The sequence below is a fragment of the Acomys russatus genome, chromosome 4, assembly GCF_903995435.1.
Source record: "Acomys russatus chromosome 4, mAcoRus1.1, whole genome shotgun sequence".
NCBI classification, from domain to species: domain Eukaryota; kingdom Metazoa; phylum Chordata; class Mammalia; order Rodentia; family Muridae; genus Acomys; species Acomys russatus.
Window position 1 is genome coordinate 43,400,324 of NC_067140.1, and position 21,181 is coordinate 43,421,504.

A 21,181-nucleotide genomic window follows, 5' to 3' on the forward strand; every position below is an offset into this window, starting at 1 on the left:
GCAATTCTTGTCGTGTTGACTTACTTTATGGTCTAATGGGGTCAGGCCTGAATGACTTAGCAATGTCCCTTTGTTTTAAAAGGAATATATGGAGACAGTGAGCAGAACTTGCTTTAAAGAGGTCACAATTTTGTGTGAAATATAAAAGCTAGGGTTTTTGTGGTTATTTCCAAACCAATGACTTTAAGTTACTTTATTACAGTAAAAAATAGCTTTCTTTCCTCTGAATCTTCATATTTCAACCCTGGATTTGATGATAATGATGATGGTGATGATGATGATGGTGATGATGATGGTGATGGTGATGATGATGATGGTGGTGATGGTGATGATGATGGTGATGGTGATGATGATGATGATGAAATGAAATGAAAACAAATGCAACGTAGCAGGAATCCATGAGACAGTGGAAGGGTCAAGAGTTGTTGCGAGGATCCGGGAGTTTAGCACCGTTTTGCTCATGACTATCCATGAACAAATGGATATCAGGTTTTTTAAATCTGTAAATAATAAAAACTCCCACCTATTCAGCACTGACGTATAAATTAACATTTTTATTTCACTTTCAAATGGCGGTTTAACTTCAGCAGTCTCTATTATCAATCCACTCTTCAGAGACTAACCAAAAAAGAAAAGAAGGAAAGAAGAAAAAGAAAAAAGAAAAAAAAAGAAAAAGAAAAAGAAAAAATTCTTTGTTTGAGCTCACATTGTAGGCATGTGCTGAGCCAGGATTCTAACTGGCGTCTTTGGTCTTCAGGGATGGCGTGCCTTCCCACCATGCAGGACATGATGGCGGGCCACACTGTATAACCAGTTAGAGTGTGACGACTGGGACTAAGGAACTTAATTTTTTAAATTGTTTAAATGATCTTAAATGTAAAAAGGAGCTTGTAACTTGTGAGTAGTGCACTGGTTACCACAGCATGGCAGCCATGCTAGGTTGGATAGGTGACCTCTCCGTGTGACCCCATCTAACTCTAGTACCGCATAATTTAGCAAATTAAATATCTTTAGTAGATAACTAAAATAATAGAGTAAAGGGCATAACCAAAAACCCAGAAGCATTTTGATGAGGTTCACTCACTCTAAGCATCCATTGCTAAATCAAAAGGCCGTACATGCTGGTCTCAGCGGCCCTACCTCCATTGAGTGCCTGTACTTCCCATGCTAGGTGTGGATACTGGTTCTCCTGTTCTCTTTTGCTTGGTAGAAAGAAAAATTAATCAATAAGAATTTGTTTTTAATAGGCATTTTCCCACTTATAAGAAGGTTTAGATTGTGTGCAGCAGTCTTTTCCCTCACTATTAAATTTGCTTAGAGCTGGCTGGTGAGATGGTTTAGGAGGTAAAGGCACATGCGGCACAAGCTTGGTCCGTGAGATCAACCCTCAGAACCCACAGAAAGGTGAGAGGAGTGAATTGACTCTGAAAATTTGTCCTCTGACCTCCGCATGAACCATGTCACACGTACACCTCCACGACACACATGTCATACACACATTATAATGGAAATATAATAAACAATTCTTCAGAAGAAAATTTGCCTAGAGCCTTCCTTTAAACTTCCAGTGAGAGCTTTAGGTTTTCATTTTGTGTACTCCACTACCTTATAGCTAAGCTATATGTCCTGCCTCTCATGTAGTCATTTTTAATTTTGCTTCATTGAGAGCAAAAAGTGCTGTTTTACTGGCTTGATTGGGCCCTTAAGTATAACAACGTAAAACTGCTTTTATTTATTGCTAACTAAATGCATTAATTTCTATACTCTTTATTTCTTTCTATACTCTAAAATGGGTTGTTTTAACCCTTCATAGTCACACTTTTACATTTTTTGAGATTTCATTTTTTCTATTTTTGTGTGTGTATGAGTGTTTCTTTCGCATGTCTACCATATGTATACAATGCCTGTTGGGACCAGAAGAGGGCGACAGATACCCTGAAACTGGAGCAGCAGTCAGTTGTTACTCAGCTTGTGGGTGCTAGGAATTGAACCCCGATCTTCTGGAAAAGCTGCTAGTGTTTATTTTTTAAATAAATACATAATATATTTATTTATTTACTAATTTTTATTCACTTTTTATCTTGGTTGTAGCCCCATCTTTCCTCACCTCCCAGCCCCACACTCTGTCCCCTACTCCCTTCCCTATTCTTGAGAAAAGGGGACCCCCTTCCCATCTACCTCCAGCTTATCGGGTTGTATCAGGACTGAGCACATCTTCTTCCCCTGTGGCCTGGCAAAGCTGTCCTGCCTGTCCCTCAACCAAAGACTATGTAAAGAAACTGTGGTCCATTTATACAATAGAATACCACTCAGCTATTAAAAACAAAGAAATCATGAAATTTGCAGGAAAATGGATGGAACTAGAAAAGACCATCCTGAGTGATGTAACCCAGTCCCAGAAAGACACACATGGTGTGTACTCACATATAAGTGGATTCTAGCCATATAGTACAGGATAAACATACTACAATGCACAGACCCACAGAAGATAAGCAACAAGGAGGCAGCTAGTGCTCTTAATCATGGGGAAATCTCTCTAGCCACTCATGTTCTTATTTTTCATATTATTGGTAGAATTACTATTATCAGTTCCAGGACTGATTTCTTTCTTTCTTTTTTTTTTAAGTTTCATACATGTATACAACGGAATATGATTGTACCTACCTTCTACTCTTCCTTAAAACTCACCCAACACTTCCCTCAACATCAGGTCTTTTTTTGTTTTTAATTTGATAGCCCACTCAAGTAACGCTAGAAGTGCCTATATGTGAATGGGTGTGGAGCGAGCCACTAGAGTATGGGAGACCTACCAATGGCCACACCCTCAATAATGAGTGATTCTCCATCTCCTGTCAACTATCCACTGCCAAAGGCTCCTGGGTAAGAGGTAGGACCTGGAGAGCATCTAAACCATCTGTGCTGCGATTTTGCCTGGCATGGTCTTGTGTAGTTCTTGTGCAGATAACCACAGCTGCTGTGAGATCATGGTCTCCTTAGCCTTGTGATGTCCAGGACAGTGTTTAAAAGCACTTCCCCCATCCTCTGGTTTTTTACCTCCTTTCTGTCTCCTCTTCCATGCTAAGCATTGGTGGTAAGAGAATTAATATAGTTGTCCTATTTTGGACTGAACACTGAGTAATTTATTCTTAGGACTTTGGCTATTTATGTGTGTCTCCCTTAACTGCTGCCCACTGCAAAAAGAAGCGTTTCTGAGCAGGCTTCAGAGCTGCACAGGTCTGTAGTCATGCACATAAACTTTTTTTTTTAATTTGGTAGCATGGCCATTTAGCATAACACCAGCAGGTTCTACCTTAGGGACTGTGACTTTCCTATATGGGCTTTTGACTGTGATTACAAGGGTAAGCAGAAAATTACCTCCTGAAGAGAAGGCCTCAAATCTCACCATAAAACAGTTAGTTACTCCCTAATGTTTGTGCCACTATCACACCAGCAGGAATTTCTTGTTTGGCGGGTTGCTGTTATAGCATACAGGGTACAAAGCTGGGTCAAACTGTTGATGTCTTTTCTCCCTCATCACACTGTGTAGTGTCTTCCAACCCTATAAAAGCTAATCAGCAAAGAGCAACTTTCCTCTTCAGCTTGAGACTGACCTCTCTATTTCTGCAGCCAGAGTGTGTCTTTAGCAAAGAGTCTTACCTTGTAGTTATGGCAGGTAACCAAGGACAAAGGCAACTGTTCTGTTCTAGAGATTTCTGGGATCTCCATGATCAATAATTCATAGGAAGAGAAACCTCCTCCAGCACTGAGATTTTCATTTAAGAAGTCATGTCTTCTGGGAACGACATTGACTGTTCTGTTCCAAGGTAATTCTGTTCCAAATCTTTTAATTATAGTTTTATTTTGACATTAGTTTACTAACTAGTCGGTTTCTATAAGGCATTCTCATCCAGCCTTTGCTTTGAATACCTCACCCCCTACTCTTCCTTTAATAATACTCTTGCACTTTATGCCTGTGGAATCTTTTCACTCAGCACTCTTCTCCCTTCCTTCTTTCTACATGTGTCCTTACACTTATGTCTTCTTTTCTTAAGCTGCATTGTGAGTGTGGGCTCTTACACTGATTTTCATATCCCCTTCCTTTGGGTTAGCCCTCCTTTTTACAAACCTGGTTTCCCCCATACTCTCACAGCCTTTCCTGCTTAAGCCTTTCCTCTCCAAATATTACACTTCACTGCATGCGTTTTACCTAAAATCTATTACTTTCCTCTTGATTAGTGTGTCTCTCACTAAAAAAATGCCCCTTCCTACTTAGCTGCCCTCTACGTGTGCTCCAAGTTAAACACGCAAGGCAAAAGATTAGAAGCTAGGACTCAACTCACATATAGAGAACATACTGTGTTCATCTTTATGGGCCTGAGTGACCTAGTATAATCTTTTCTGGTTCTAACTATAGATTTAATTTTTCTTTATAGCCAAGCCATATTTCACTGTGTGTATATGCTGCATTTTTCTTATCCATTCACCTGGGGATGGACATTTGGGTTGATTTCATTTCCTAGCTATGGAGAAGAGAATAGCAATGAACTTTAATGCAGCAAGTGTCTCTGTAATAGGGTAATAAGTCCCAAAGGGCCTTCTACTGGAAAGCACGCTGTATAGCAAGTGTCTTAACCTGTGGGTCATGACCTCACTGAGGGTGAGATATCAGATATCCTGCATATCAGATATTTACGCAGTGAGTCACAACAGTAGCAAAATCAGTTATGATGTAGCAACAAATACTTTTTTTTGGTTTTTTATTTTTTAATTAATTCTTTTTACATATATCTATATTATTACACACATATATAATAAACTACATATAGCAAGAAGAAGCATGAAACAATCAGGAACTATATAAAAGTTACATTCATAATGGTTTGGCTATTTGTATTTGGCAGCCTTGAACTGAACATCTTTCCTCTTCTTGAGAGTCTAAAATCCTGAAATGTAAATCAATGTCTATCATATCTCATCTCTATTAACTTAAAACATCTATCTAGACCTAAAAACATCTTAACCCCTAAACAACTAAGCTTAATTGTAAAACTAAACTATCTGGTCTTCATCCTCATCAGAGGCATGAGAAGGAATAAAATTAGTTTTCTGAGTAAACAGGAAGTGCAGGTTAACAGCTTCCAAAGTGAATAAAATGACAGAGACGGTTTGCTGTCTGAACCCAAAACTCTCTATAACATTGGAGCATCATCTTAAGCCTTCTGACCCAGTATATTTGACAGACATATTTGTGAGGCAGGAACTATTGAGGACTCACACTGTCTTGGCAGAGTTTGGCTGTCTGCCTCCAAGTTTGCCCATTTTTAGGCAGAATTCTGTCTGTGGCAGAAATGGGGACATTTTGCCTAGTGGCTTAATTGCCACATTTGAAGCCATCTCTATAAGGAGACTCTTTGATGCTCATAATCATTTTGAGGTAGACTGGATGTTCCCAGGAGTTATCCTGTTTTATTGTCAATGAATCTTTAAAATAATAAAAACATTTTTAAATGCCATATTCTGTAAGTCTCTGAGGTTTTTGAAGACCTTATCTAACTTACCTTATCTATCTATAGAATCATATTTATCTGTTAAACCTAGGACGTATATTCTTGTAAAAATAAATAGACTAGTAATTGACATGACCATGATTTGATCAACTAACAACCAATTTGTATAACTTACTTATTCTAAAAAGCCTGCTATAGAACTTTCAAAGTATCGGAGGTCAACCTTGTACTCTACTGGAGTTGTATGGGCACAATACCTCATATTAGAGTAGAAATACATACAATGTGTGTGAAGAATAATATTCTATACCAATGTACCAAATTTAAACTTTTTTGCATCAATATACAAAATTCTATAACAATGAATTAAAAATAACCTTGTGAGTAAAAATTAAAGGCTTAAGTTGAGGAGTAGATTCAATGATTTATTTTATTCTATCATCTATATGCATCTATATTCAACCCTTTTTCCTTTTCAACCTTATCTCCAAACCTAAGAAAGAAACATAAAGGAAAAGAGAGAAATATCTGAGTCCAATCTCATTTTCTCTCTAAATAAGACCAATAGTAATTTAGAGCAAACTCCCAATGAAAATGAACATCCGTAACCCAAGAAAGAAACCAAAAACCTACCCAACCTCCCTTAAGGGAAATGGGGCATTGTTCTCTTAAGGTTTCTTCTGGCTGATTTGGGATGAATAATACCTTTGTAGGGTCCCAAATAAAATTGGGGGAAATGGTTAAACAAGCTAGGCATAGCATCTGTTGTCCAATTTCTAAATGTTGAGAAATTCCAGGCTTAATAGAAGTCCTTTGTGGGACAGTCTAAAATGTTGGACCAATTGGGATCAGAAGCTTTCTTCGAAGCTGTCCTATTCTGATGAGGGGCATCAACTGAAGCACTTGGTGCTGGAACATGAAGGATGCAGGATGTCAGTGTCCAGCATGCTGGGAAGGACGAATCCTGTCAGGTCTGATCCAGTGTCAGTGTCCAGTATTCATATTTGGAAATATTCTGCTTGGATTGTGCCATGTAAATCTCAGTGTCTGTTATAATTTTTCATTCAGGAATAATTAATGAGTTAGGATTCTTTGAGAAAGCTTTTAAGATGTCAGCTACCTTGGGCTACCCACTTGTGGACAAGCTTGAGCACTTCAATTTGGTCCTGTGGACTCAGATGGAAGAAGGAAAGAGATTCTTGCTAGTTGTTCTCTGAGCTCTGCACATGAAAACAAAAAAAAAATAATTTAATAAAAAAGATGTATTCTGTGTCCTTATACATTAGGATCTGCTTTACTTGCTATTCTGGTCTGGTCTCTAGTGTATCTAATGGGGATGGCTTCATAGAACCACGCCCACATCTGTTTATTGATTTCTACTTAGTAATTCATCCCCCATGACTTTATCAATTGCCCTAATTAAGACATTTAAAATATGTCTGATGAGAAAAAATTCTCTCGTGTTTTCAGCTGAAAGCCTTTCCATAAGTTTGTTGTTCATGTCAGCCATAAACTTTAGTTTTTGAGCCAAGGAAAGTATATCCTGAGCAACATCAGTACCTGAGAGAAGTAGGACTTGTGCCCCCTCAATCTGAGCCCCTTATTTCTAGGACACAATGCAAAGGACACATTACCCAAGCCTGCTTAATTTACTTTTTTTTAATGTCACCCATTGACACTCTATTATGTCAAAATGTCTGCTGAAAATTTTGTGTTTTTTCTAGAAGCATGTGACCCAAAATAGTGTAACTGTAAAGATGGAAATATATTTCTTTTTTTTAAATTTTATTTGTTTATTCACTTTATATCCCAGTTGTAGCCCCTTTCCTCCTCTCCTGCAAGTCCCACCCTCTCTCCCCCTCCCCTATTCCTCAGAAAAGGGGAGCCCCCTACTCACCTGCCCCAGCTCATCAAGTCACATCAGGATTGAATTCATCCTCTTTCCCTGTGGTCTGGTAAGGCAGTACCATCAGAGGGAAGTAATTGAAAAGTAGGCAACAGAGTCCATGCCAGAGATAGACTCTGCTACTCTTACTAGAGGACCACATGAGGCCTGAGCTGCCCATCAACTGCATCTGTGTAGGGTGTCTACGTCCAGTCTATGCATGGTCCTTGGTTGGTGCTCAGTCTCCACAAGCCCCTCTAGTCCCTGGTTCATTGGCTCTGTTGGTCTTCTTGTGGAGCTCCTGTCACCTCCAGGTGCCCAATGTTTGACTGTGAGTCTCAGCATCTCTTTGGAACCACTGCTGGGGGGAGCCTTTCAGAGGACAACTCTGCTAGGCTCCTGTCTGCAAGCATAGCAGAGTATTGTTAATAGTGACAGGGGTTGGCTCTCTCCTGTGGGGTGGATCTTGGCTTGGCCCAGGCATTGGTTGGACTTTTCCTCAGTCTCTGCTCTATCTGCTCGATCTGCATCCCTGCACATCTTGTAGGCAGGGTGAGTTTGGATCAAAGTTTTTGTGAGGGGGTTGGTGTCCTCCCTGCTTCCATCTGGTTTTGATCACATTTAGAAAACAATATAGTGGCTGGTGCCCATTGTTTTAAAATCATCTGACATTGAGGTGTATCTGGCATAGATCTCTTCCTGTTAGCATTTTTCATTAGGGGTTTGCTTAGTATGATTTTCCTGTTTAAAATAACCCTGTGCTTCTCTCATTTAGAGTCCCAATAGGATGTCCTCCCCTCTGTCCCAGTTTCCTGGTAAGTGAAGGCTTTCGTGGACATGCCCCTTGGGCTAGTATGCAGATATAAGTGAGTATATACCATTTGATTCTTTCTGCTTCTGGGTTAACTTATTCATTATGATCATTTCTAGCTCAATCCATTTATCCACAAATTTCGGGAATTCCTTGTTTTTAATAGCTGAGTAGTATTCCATAGTGAGAGAAGCATGGGAGAATAGCAAAGTAGAAGGATCCAGAAGGTCCTAGAAACCTACAAGTAGAACATTATGATAGGCAGATTTGAGCCCAGGGGTCCCGCTCAAACTAAGGCACCAGCCAAGGACAATACAGGAGGTAAACTTTAAGCCCCTACCCAGATCTAGCCAAGGGTCAGAACATTCTCCACAGTTCAGTGGAGAGTGGGATATGACTTTCTCACGTACTCTGGTGCCTCACATTTGACCATGTACCCTGGAGCGGGAGACCTGGTGGCACTCAGAGGAAGGACAGCAGGTTGCCAAGAAGAGACTTGATACCCTATGGGCATATACAGGGGGAGGTAATCCCCCTCAGGAACAGTCATAGAGGAGGGGAATAATGGGAAAATGGGGGAGGGTAGAATGGGAGGATACAAGGGATGGGATAAACATTGAGATGTAACAAGAATAAATTAATAAAAAAAAAATAACCCTGTGTGTATTAGCTAACAGAGTTCCTATCACCCTCACTCTCAGTTGACATCTCCAATCTTTCATCACCTAGGTCTTCCCTGCACCTGACACCTGGAATTAGTGAGCTCTGTGCCATAGCGAGCTGGTGCTGCAGCTTGTGTTGTGCCTTGCCTGGGCCATGTATCTCTCTCATTCATGTCCTGGCTCACAGGGTTGTACTCCACTTGTGTTTTCCATGCAGTCATTCCCAGATCCTCCAAAGAGAATCTTTGTTTGTGTTCTCAGGACTGCCTCAGCCCTACCCCCACCCCATTTCTCTCTTTTGAAAACGCTTCTTAGAGTTTGTGATTTGGTATAAGCATTTACCTTCCTTGGCTTCTGGTTTTCTGGGTTGATAATTCTTGTGACACAGACAATATGTGTAAGTGTCAGTACAGAAATCTGAGTGACACACATGCAGTCAGTTGCCTGTGTCCTCTGTGTTTTAGTGAAATCATCTTTTTCTTCTGCTGCTTTGAGAAAACACTCCATATCCTGTTGCACCCATGTAGACCCTTCTGCCTGGAAATCAACCTCCTTTTCTTTCTTTCTTTTTTTTTTTTTTTTTAGGCATTTTTTTTATTAATTTATTCTTGTTACATCTCAATGTTTATCCCATCCCTTGTATCCTCCCATTCCTCCCCCCCCCCCATTTTCCCATTATTCCCCTCCCCTATGACTGTTCCTGAGGGGGATTATGTCCCCCTATATATTCTCATAGGGTATCAAGTCTCTTCTTGGCTACCTGCTGTCCTTCCTCTGAGTGCCACCAGGTCTCCCCCTCCAGGGGACATGGTCAAATGTGAGGCACCAGAGTACGTGAGAAAGTCGTATCACACTCTCCACTCAACTGTGGAGAATATTCTGATCATTGGCTAGATCTGGGAAGGGGTTTAAAGTTTACCTCCTGTATTGTCCTTGGCTGGTGCCTTAGTTTGAGCGGGACCCCTGGGCCCAAATCTGCCTATCATATTTGTCACCACTTTCTGGTTGGTTGTCTCAGCCTCCCTTGTGTCATGTCTAGGACGGAGTCCAGCATATAGTTGGCATTCAGTGTTCCTCTTGAAATCCTGCCTGTCATCCTGGCCTCATCTGGCTTCTGACTGCTTCAGGAAGTCTATCTTTCCTTTACCCCTTCCTTAAACTATACATGATATTTCTGGTACTGATAGCTCCAGAAAATTTCTTTTGTGCCATTAATAGTATAGTGTTGAACTAACTGCTATTTTTACTAAATATTACTATTGTTATTACTTGTGTGTGTTGTATACATGTATGTGCATATGTGTATACAGTTGTGCTTACAATGCATGCATGTGTAGAGACCTGAGGTCAACTTTGATTGTCTCTCTCTCTATTATTTTCCCCCTTATATTTTAAGTAAAGGTCTCTCACTGAGCCCACAGCTTGACAAGTTGACTAGGGAGATGGACCAGTAAGCAACTGGGATCTACATCTCTTTGCTCATCAGCCCCAGTGGGAGCAGGTAGGGTTCAGGGTCCAAAAGGATTCATTCAACAGTACAGGTTAGGTTGGCTATTGTTTTTGAGAAGATATTGGGAGTGTTGGATCGGAGGTAAGATCCAATTCAGTGTTAGGAAAGTGACTCAGGAGGCCTCTTTCTTCTCCTCCTGTTAGACTGAAGATCCCCTCAAGGACACATCCTCATCCTGACTTGTGGTTGCTTTAGCACAGTTACCTAACTGAAGCAAGGTGATGAATTAATTAGCTTATGTAACGGAGACCAGCTCAAACTTATGTTGGAAGAAAAGATATCAAATAGATACCAGGGAAAAGGAGACAGAAGGAGGCTTTTCTCTCACCTGCTCTGTCCAGGTGCTGCTTTATGACATCCTTTCTGATGTGAAAACAGGACAAAAAATAGTCCATAAGTATTATTATTTATTAATTGAATCTTATGATGCAGTGAAAATGAGAAAATAGTCATCTTAAATACATATTTGCACTATTTTATTTTTGAAAAAAATACATTGATTTTTTAATAAAACTCAACCAAAATAGCACCATGAAAAAGCAAGACCTTGATAAACTGGCAAGTCAGGAGAGATGCTCTTGGAACAAAACAGCCCCTCTTTTTGCTCTGAAACCTTTAAAATCCTTTCAGTAAAGTGTCTCCAATTACTTACAGAGAAGTGACCAGCGCATTGCGAGTAGTAATTTAATAACCTGAAAAGGACTGCTTTAAAGGCAGGTGCAGGCAGAGGTGACAGGCGTCTACCAGACGTTTTATTGTGGAATCTTGGTGCTCACTGAGGTAAAGGAGACAGTAAGAGGATTACAACAGGGGTTGAGAGAAGGGAAGAAAAGCCAATATTCCTGATGCATAGGTTTTTAAATTGGCTGGAGGTAGAGATCTCATTGCCCAGCCCCTGACTGTTCTTTTAAATCTCTTATTGACAAGTAAAACCTTTCCTACAGAGAAGTATCCGAAACATACAATCCCTGTCTGCAGTGTGGTCGACCACTGTAACCCCAGCAATTATAGCCTGTTGCTCTTTTATCCATTTCAAAACCAGATTTGGAAGCCACTAAGAGTTGACAATTTGCCACATACATCTTTCAACAACTCTCCTATTGTTGCTCACATTGGCAACTTTTGTAGATGGATTCAGTTTTAGAGCAATCAAATTATATGTTTCTATGCAATGGATGAGATTTAAACTTTATGGTAGTTAATATTTAAAAAAAAAAACCCAAATTTGTGAAAAGAATACCTAGAGGAGTGGCTAGTTATGGGAGAACAGAGCAGGCAAACATGGACCAGAGTTGATGACATCTTAAGTTTTGCAAAAATGAAAAGAAACTTATTTTGTTTATGATCTTTCAGGAGTTGATGTTACAGATATCAGTGGCCCTGAATAGCGGCATCCTTCACAGAGGTAGCAAGAAAATGAGCAGCTTTTCACTGTAGAGCCATGGCATATTTGTTATAAGATAGTGGGTAAATTCAGAATGCGCCCATAACTGCTAAATATGCAATTATTATGCAACTATTCTTTGGTCACAAGGAGGCTGGAAAAAGACAAACAGTTGCTTGCAACATGGAACTTTCAATCTAGTCTCCAATTTTTTTCCTTATTTTGGACCCAATAATGGAAGCCATTTGAGGATTGCATACCTAGATCTTAAGCTGCTTTTTCTGCTTGATTGTGTAGTAATGTCTTTGCTAATATTTTCTGCTCTTACATTTTTTTTCATTTCTTGATGAGAATGACTCAGGAGGAATGATATTTTTATAACATTTCATACAATGATTTACATATAAAATTCTTTAACTTAGCACTAAAGTACATTATCAAAAGTGAAATTTTAGCTAGTAAATACTTGGTTCAATTGAAGGTTGTGATCTGTGACTTTCCTCATTCAGTCCTTATAGTCAGTTTCTTGGTGGACCTGTAAGAGAAGATGAGTGGGTATTGAAAGCACACCATCATTGTTAATCATTTTGGGGGAAAAAACAGAGTTTTAATTGGCTCAGCACTTAAACATCAGCACAATATATTCAGACACAGGCGATTATAATGATCTTTGAGAGGGAACCATGAGTATAGGCATCCAAACGAATAAACAAGATTTCCCTTCTCAATTCATGACAGCACTTTAGAAGGTTTTTCAATAACACACACACACACACACACACACACACACACACACACACACAGCATATTACTTTGTAAATTGTTGAAAAAATCTCACCTTAATCCTAATTTTTACAGACTTAATAATTCTCTTTTCCCTTATAAACTATGTGGTCTAGAAAAAAGCAGTCAAGTTGGGCTCTTGAGATGATTCAGTTAATTTGTCATATGAGCCTCATGACAGAGCAGGGTCCTAGAATACACATAAAGGTGGAAGGAGAGAACCAACTCCACAAAGCTGTTCTCTGTCCTCCACCTGTGTGCCATGGCATGTGTGCTCACTCATACTCACACATTGTGCATGCTCACCTGTGAAAACACACACACACGTGCACACACATGCACATACACATGCACACACATGCATACACACATGTACACAATAAGATAAAATAGGTGAAGTTATGCGTCCACTTTTGGACTCGCTGTGAAGATGCACAGGAGGGCACTGATGGGCAAACATGCCATGCACATCTCCTGGGTTCATTATTACATCACATAACTTGTGTTATTATTTTTCACATTATATATGTAGATTGCTTCATTGTGTTTGTCAACTGATTCCGAGGAATCATTTTTGTGGGGCTCTATTCTTTAATTTTTTTCCCCTTGCATTTCCTGATGATCTTGTTTCTTTGGGTATAAATTGAAACACTGAAAATTAACTTCCTTAAATAATTGTTTCAAGTGCAAAAATGAACAAAGAAAAAGAGAAGGAAGAAGAAAACAACAGAGCAAGAAGATCTAGTCACAGGAGAAGACTCTCAGTGGCGACTGTCAGTTAAGAGTTGGCAGGATTCCTCCCCTCTTCTATTTTTTTTTTTTTTAATAACATAAATGAAGCTGCACTGGTGTGGGTCTGGCTGTGGCTGCCCTGTGCAGAATCACTTGGGAACTGTCCAGCAAAATATCTCTTGAAGAACAGCATGGTGTTAATGCTGGGTGCCAGCCCAAGGCAGAGACAAAGGACCCCTTTGCTCTTCACCAATAAGCCAACTGTTAAAAGATTAAACCATGGTGTGGAGATAACAAGAATTTAGGCGCTGGCAGCAGGTGCTGTACAAAGAAGCAGTTGGCAGCACGGGTCTTCTGTCTAATTCCAGTCCAAACAAGCTCCTGGCCAGATACGGAGGGGGAGTTTAGAGTGTGATGGCAACTTGGAGTGAAGAGGTTGTGTGGAAGTGGTACTTTAAATACCGAGTCCTGTGGTGGATGGCTTAGCGGAATATAGTTTATCATTGTTCAGAACCTGTGGGGGATTCCCTGCCAGAGTCCAGCCTGCCTATCTCAGGGAACACACAGTCAAAGCGCTGTAAGTCAGATCTGCTTATGTGCTGAGAAGCAGCCACAAAAGGCATTTAAAACTTTCATTTTTTTTTTTCCACAAAGAGGTCAAAGGACATTTTCCCCTCTGAAGAATGTACTCTCCTTTCTTACAGAATAATCATTATAATGTACCCCTCTGTGACTGCCTGAATAATTTAAAATATTGCCTTATTGTTTGATTCGTATATTTAAAATCTCACCTGTTACCCAGTAAATATACAGTATTGCTGAATGTGTAGACTGTTTAGCATCAGAAAGTAAATTATATGGTTGTTAAAGCAGCATAATTTATTATACTAAAAGTATATATTAGCATAGTTCTATGAGCCTATACATATTGCTATTTAAAGGCTGTAATTACTTGAGAAAAATGTTCCTATAATTTGGGAAGTAAATTTTATTAAGTATGAAATTACAAGAGTTTCTACAGGTGACATGAATGGATGGGAATGAAACAATCAAGTCTAAGCAAGACAAGGAAGGTACAAAATGCCTTCTACATATATAATGTGATAAACCATGCAGGTTATATGATCTGATACTGACCCCAGGAGATGTGGATGGCTTGCCACCCCCAACAGTGCCCACTCCCCCAGTGACTCTTCAAGCTCAAAAGTCTCAGTTAATATGTTTTTATTCTCAGCAGAGTATGTGACTCCAGATCATTGCTCCTGCCTTGGATGTGATGTCTCCCCATGGCTTCTCAGCCTTACTAAAAACCTGCTGTGATCTATACCCTGGTGAAAGTGTCCACTGTCACCCTGCTGTTCACCTGACTCTGTAACCTTCACCCGACACTTTCTGTGGTTTGGCCAAATTTACTTTGTAAGTCTACTAAGAAATCCCAAGATACACAGACTAAAATTATTTTACTTTTGATACCATCTTGCTCTTTACTATTTACAGCAGACCTATCCTTCAAGGGCTACATCATATGTTACTCTTTCAAAATACTTTATTTTTATAACAAAATGAGCCCATTATTTTATATGCCTCTATCACAACTTAATTATTTACATGTATGTGTGTGTGTGTCTGTGTGTGTTTGTGAGAGAGAGAGAGAGACAGACAGACAGACACAGAGAGAACCTGATATATATACATACATACACATATATGTGTATATATACATACATACATACACATATATGTGTGTGTGTATATATATATATATATATATATAGTTATTTTTGAGACAGGGTTTCTCTGTGTTATCTTGGATGTCCTGGACTCACTTTGTAGACCAGGCTGGCCTTGAACTCACAGTGATTCACCTGCCTCAGTGCTGGGATTACAGGTGCACACCACCATGCCCAGCTGTTCTTTAAGGCAAGAAAAATATCCCATGCTGTACAGCCCAGGCTTTTGCATATCAATACTGACAATCAAACATATGAATTGAACTAAATGACGATGAGTTCTGGTTTTTGAAGGCACTCTTTCAGTCAGAAAACCTAATGCTCTGGCATGGTTCATTCATTTTGAGTAAGTGTGTTGAATAATGTTCACTTTTTTAAACCACAGATTGAAAGTGTACCTCTCTCCTTGTGATACAGGTGGATCTCAATGTCATTCTTTATGCCTCTGTTTCTATCACAAAGTATGTGATCTGCCGTGATCTATACCCTGGTGAAAGTGTCCACTGGGAATGAAATAAACAGCAGGAATCAAAGAGTGTCCTGGCCAGAAGCCAGCATGTGGCTGATCACCAAGATACCTAAGAGCATCTCCTCTTGCCAAATGACTTCTCCTTATTTGCTGCCATGTTGTGGTGCTCCAGCACATAAGCATGCAAGTGAGAGCATGTTAAATTGCTGACTATTAAGAATTTTTTTCTCTGTTCTTGGTATTGTCTAGTGCAAAAGATTTAGTAGATCTCCAATGGGCATTCAGTACACTTTTAGACATTCTGATTAACTTCTCAGAGTATACGTAAAACAAACACAGAGCTTGTATGAGCCCCACAGGCTGATCATTCTCATGACAGCTGTCTTAGTCTTCATTGTTGATCTTTCCCAGCTCAACATCATTGGGCCTGATACATTCACATCATCTTGTGGCTTTTTAAAAAATATTATATGAGTTTTATTAAGTGAACATGGGAGGAGAAAGAAAGGGGAAGGGGTACCCCAGAGAGAGAGAGAGAGAGAGAGAGAGAGAGAGAGAGAGAGAGAGAGAGAGAGAGAGAGAGAGAGAGAGATGGAGACAGAGTAAGAGTAAGAAGAGAGCATCTTGTGACTTTTCATACAGTCTTTCAAGGACAGCTTTAAAGGAAATTTCTCTGTATAAGTGTGAATAGTTTATAGACCAATGTAGGAAATACTTAATTTTTCTTTATTAATTTATAAGTAGATCTGACATATATGAGGAACTAGAATTGCCTCCTTTCCTCTTACCTATTAAAATACACTTTTACATTCTTCTACTGAGGGACACTTAGGCTGTTTCCATGTTCTGGCTATTATGAATAAGACAGCTTTGAACATGGTTGATCATATGTCCCTGTTGTGTGGTGGAGCATTTTCTGGGTATATCCCAAGGAATGGAATAGCTGGGTCTTGAGGAAGCCCTATTCCCTTTTTTATGAGAAAGTGCCAGATAGATTTCCAAAGTGGTTGTACTAGTTTGCATTCCCACCGGCAATGAAGGAGTGTTCCTCCTGCTCAAACTATGGCATCAGCCAAGAACAACATAGGCAGTAAACTTCGAACCCCTACCCAGATCTAGCCAATGGGCAGGACACTCTCCACAGTTGAGTGGAGAGTGGGGTCTGGCTTTCATGCGAACTCTGGTGCCCCATTTTTTACCACATCCCCTTGATGGGGAGGCCTGGTGGCACTAAGAGGAAGGATAGTAGTTTACCAGGAAGAGACTTGATACCCTATGAACATATACAGGGAAAGGAGGTCCCCCTCAGTCACAGACATAAGGAGGGGAGTAGGGGGAAAGCAGGATGGAGGGAGGAATGGGAGGATACAAGGGATGGGCTAACAGTTGAGATGTAATATGAATAAATTAATAAAATTTTCAAATATATACTTTATTTGGAAGGAGATGGCACGTCTTGCATTTGTCCATTCCTTTGCCACCATTCACAACAGGATGTTCTTCTACTGTCTAAACATTTCTGGTCATGTGAATTCATCCAATTAAGTTTGATGATGGTTAATTTGTGGTGGGATGAAGGACATTGAAATTATGTCTCAAATGAAGTCCTGGATTGCCCTTGGTTATTCTATGATTCTCTGATAGACAAAAACAAACATAGATATTAAGATACAAAAACAATAAGATATAATGTTCATTTCAGATAATAAAATAGAACCATGTCTGAGGAGGCATCGTAATGTCTGTACCCAGCCTTAAGACTCTGTTCATCATTAGTTCTTTGTACATTGTTATTATTATATTAGCATTTTTTCCTGTTAGTGTTATAATATACCCAAGAAGGAGGAAGAGGGCTTTGTGTTAGCTCATGGCTTTTCAGGTCCCAGTCCATGGTCAGCTGGCCCCATGCCTAAGATAGAACAGAACATGGTGGCTGAAGGATGCAGCAAAAGGACAGCTGCTTGCCTCATTGCCATCAGGAAAGAGACAGGAAGGGACCAGGGGCTACGCTTACCCTTCAGTGGCAATGAGGGAATAACTTCTTCACCCAGCTTGTATCTCTCATTGTCACATTAAACTATGAATACACCAGTGTATTTAAGCATCAATTGGATCAGAACCTTACACATGAGCTTTTGATATTTCATATAAAAACACAGCACATACAGAGTTTAAGAAAACAATGTAGGTAACAACAAGGGAAAAATTGTTGGTTTGCATGACTTCATAAATTAAGCTTTTCTTCTGTATTATGAAACCATGCTTTGTATCCAACCAATCTGTGAACACACTGGAAGTGTCTTACTCCTAGCCCTGGCACTGAATAGCTGGGTGGCTGCAATCTAATCACATGCGGCATCAGGGTTAGGACTTCTCATCCCAAATGAAGTGGGTTAGATGCCTTGGAAGGTCCTTTTCTAAATCCCATCTTCCGACATTTCATGGTATTTATTTCCAGAACCTCACTGTGCTATACAACTTGTACTTTCTAACATTTCCTTAAAGTGATTAAAATACTTGCTCAGAGTGCAGTTTTCCTAGAATCCCTTGTGTGGTCTACAGAAAGTTATTTGGGTACACTAAGACATAATTTCAACTGTAAAATGGGCTTAGTCATGTCTACCTTGCAAACTTACCCCAAAGTAGAAATTAGAAAGTAGGTATGGTATTGAAGCACAGCGTCTGATGTAGAGAATATGCTCAACAATAATTTTCTTTTCCTTCACAAGCTTTTCCTTTTCTGTACAATCACATTTTTGCAAGGATTGCAAGTACTTTTTACAACCCAAATCATCTAGAGATATTTTTCCTAAGACACCAATTATTTCTCTTTTACACAACAAAAATCTGAAGAAAAAGGTTGCATACACTAAAGGAAACAGCAACAATAAAACAATGCACATAGAAACTTACCATTTCTCCTTTAACAATAAGTCCTTTTCTGTGATGTAATACACAATTTTGCATGCCACAAAGCCCCAGTAGCTATGCATAAATATCTCGGTGGTTGTGAGTCATTTAAAAATGAACAGATTCACTAAGTAGGAAAATCATTAAACAGCTATTTACACAATATTCTCAATTAATTTTCTTAGCAGAGAATCCTTGCATTTAGTACAAAGAGGTCATGGATCACAGTACAGTCTTAACCCATGGTATTAATTCCCACAGTAAAACTTTACATTGATATGAAGGTTGAGGATTTGTTTCAGTCCTCTCAGTTCACTGCATGTGTTTCTCTGTGCATACAGCTTTCAAGTAAGCTCTGGAGTTATAACTCTAGCAAGTGACACGTGATGGACCCCTAGTCACTACACTGTGAAATATGCACAGAAAAGAAGGACAAATGAAGATATCAAGATTTGTTTTATTTTGCGCTCAACTGTAAAATGCCACCCTTGTAGGACAGAGGATCACTGCTTCTGAACAGGCCTCCCTGACTGCTAAGTTGTGGGTAGTATTTCAGTTTGAGCCACTGTTAATAACCAAGGTTATCCAGGCATAATGACCTCACTATTTGTGACACACTGTTGAATTTTCTGGTTCTTTTAACTTATTTAGACCGTTTTCTTCCCTTCCTTTTCATTGGAAGACTGGGATGATCCTGAGCACAGCGATCACTCAGGGCTGTCTGGGTACTGGTCCTTCAGTCCAAGTCAAGACTGCCAAAGGGAGAGCAGTAGAAGGATATAAATGACCGCTGCAGAGAAGGTGACGCTTATGAGTGCCTGCCTCACAGCAACAAATGCTGACTCTGCATGCTCTGGGCAGGCACACTGAAATGCTTTCCTGATTATATAGAATAATCATTAAGGAGGCCTCTAAGCTTTGTTGTTACTACTACTACTATTATTATTATTTCACATTATATCCTGATTGTTATCCCCTCACTTGTGTCTTCTGATTCCCACCCTCCCTATTTCCCTCCCCTAGACCTCTGACAGGGGGCAGCCTCCTCCTCCACTGTCTGACCACAGCCTATCAGGTCTCTAGAAGAATCTTGAAAATTTATGCCATTTGCTAGCATGCTAAAAAGAGAAATGTTGACTTCAAATGCATTTATTCAGTCAACAAGCTATGTGAGCTTTACTCTGTAAGCCCAAGGACTTGTTACTTTATGTTTATTTTTAAAACAAATTAGAAAACTTAAAGTGTCATGTGTGTTTTTAATCCTTTCTCCATTTCTTGAACATGAACACCAAACTCTGAGTGAAATTATGAACGTGAAACAATGGTTGACTTGAAACAGACCACAAAGCACCTCTGTTTAGCATAGTCTTTTCTTTAAGATTTATTTATTATTTGTGTGGTATTCTGCCTGCATGCCAGAAGAGGACACCAGATCTCAATATAGATAACTGTGAGCTGCCATGTGGTTGCTTGGAATTGAACTCAGGACCTTTGGAAGAGCAGACAGTACTCTTAATAGCTGAGCCATCTCTTCAGCCCCTCCTTCCTTAGAGAAGATGTGGTTAGAATTTTTTAAAATAGAAGTTTAATTTTTTAATTAAAAATAACACTGAGGCAGAAAGCTGAATTACATCTAATCCCCTGGAAGTATTATTTCCAATGCCTGCTTTCTTTCTCTTCCTTCCTTCCTTCCTTCCTTTCTTTCCTTCTTCCTTTTTCCTATTTTTAAAATTTTTTTAATTAATTTATTCTTGTTACATCTCAATGCTTATACCATCTCTTGTATCCTCCCATTCTTCTCTCACCCATTTTCCCCTTATTCCCCTCTCCTATGACTGTTCCTGAGGGGGATTACCTCTCCCTATATATGCTCATAGGGTATCAAGTCTCTTCTTGGCAACCTGCTGTCCTTCCTCTGAGTGCCACCAGGTCTCCCGCTCCAGGGTACATGGTCAAATGTGAGGCACCAGAGTACGTGAGAAAGTCATATCCCACTCTCCACACAACTGTGGAGAATGTTCTGATCCTTGGCTAGATCTGGGTAGGGGCTTAAAGTTTACCGCCTGTATTGTCCTTGGCTGCTGCCTTAGTTTGAGTGGGACGCCTGGGCCCAAATCTGCCTATCATAATGTTCTACTTGTAGGTTTCCAGGACCCTCTGGATCCTTCTAGTTTGCTATTCTCCCATGCTTCTCTCATTTAGAGTCCCAATAGGATGTCCTCCCCTCATGCAAACTAGTACAGCCACTTTGGAAATCTATCTGGTGCTATCTCAGAAAACTGGGAATAGGGCTCCTCAAGACCCAGCTATTCCACTCCTTGGAATATACCCAGAAGATGCTCCAGCACACAACAAGAACATTTGCTCAACCATGTTCATAGCAGCCTTATTCATAATAGCCAGAACATGGAAACAGCCTAAGTGTCCCTCAGTAGAAGAATGGATAAAAAAAACTGTGGTACATATACACTATGGAATAATACTCAGCTATTAAAAACAAGGAATTCCCAAAATTTGTGGATAAATGGATTGAGCTAGAAATGATCATAATGAGTGAGTTAACCCAGAAGCAGAAAGAATCAAATGGTATATACTCACTTATATCTGCATACTAGCCCAAGGGGCATGTCCCACGAAAGCCTTCTTTCTTCCTTTTTTCAAGACAAGATCTCTCTATCATCCAGCCCTGTCTGTTCTGGAACTTGATCTGTAGATCAGGCTGGCCTCAAACTCACAGAGATCCATGTGCCTCTGCCTCCCTAGTGTTGGGATTAAAGGTGTGTGCCACTCTCCTCGGC

General features: G+C 39.9%; 1 protein-coding gene across 1 annotated transcript in view; it reads left to right on the forward strand.

The window, feature by feature from the left end:
* Positions 1–21,181, forward strand: part of Dcdc1 (doublecortin domain containing 1) — a 364,522-nt gene that overhangs the window by 173,033 nt on the left and 170,308 nt on the right. Inside the window, 4 exon segments of the mRNA XM_051144875.1 lie at positions 13,228–13,315; positions 15,422–15,476; positions 15,508–15,574; positions 19,062–19,184. Of these exon segments, the coding sequence (XP_051000832.1) occupies positions 13,228–13,315; positions 15,422–15,476; positions 15,508–15,574; positions 19,062–19,184 (333 nt within the window).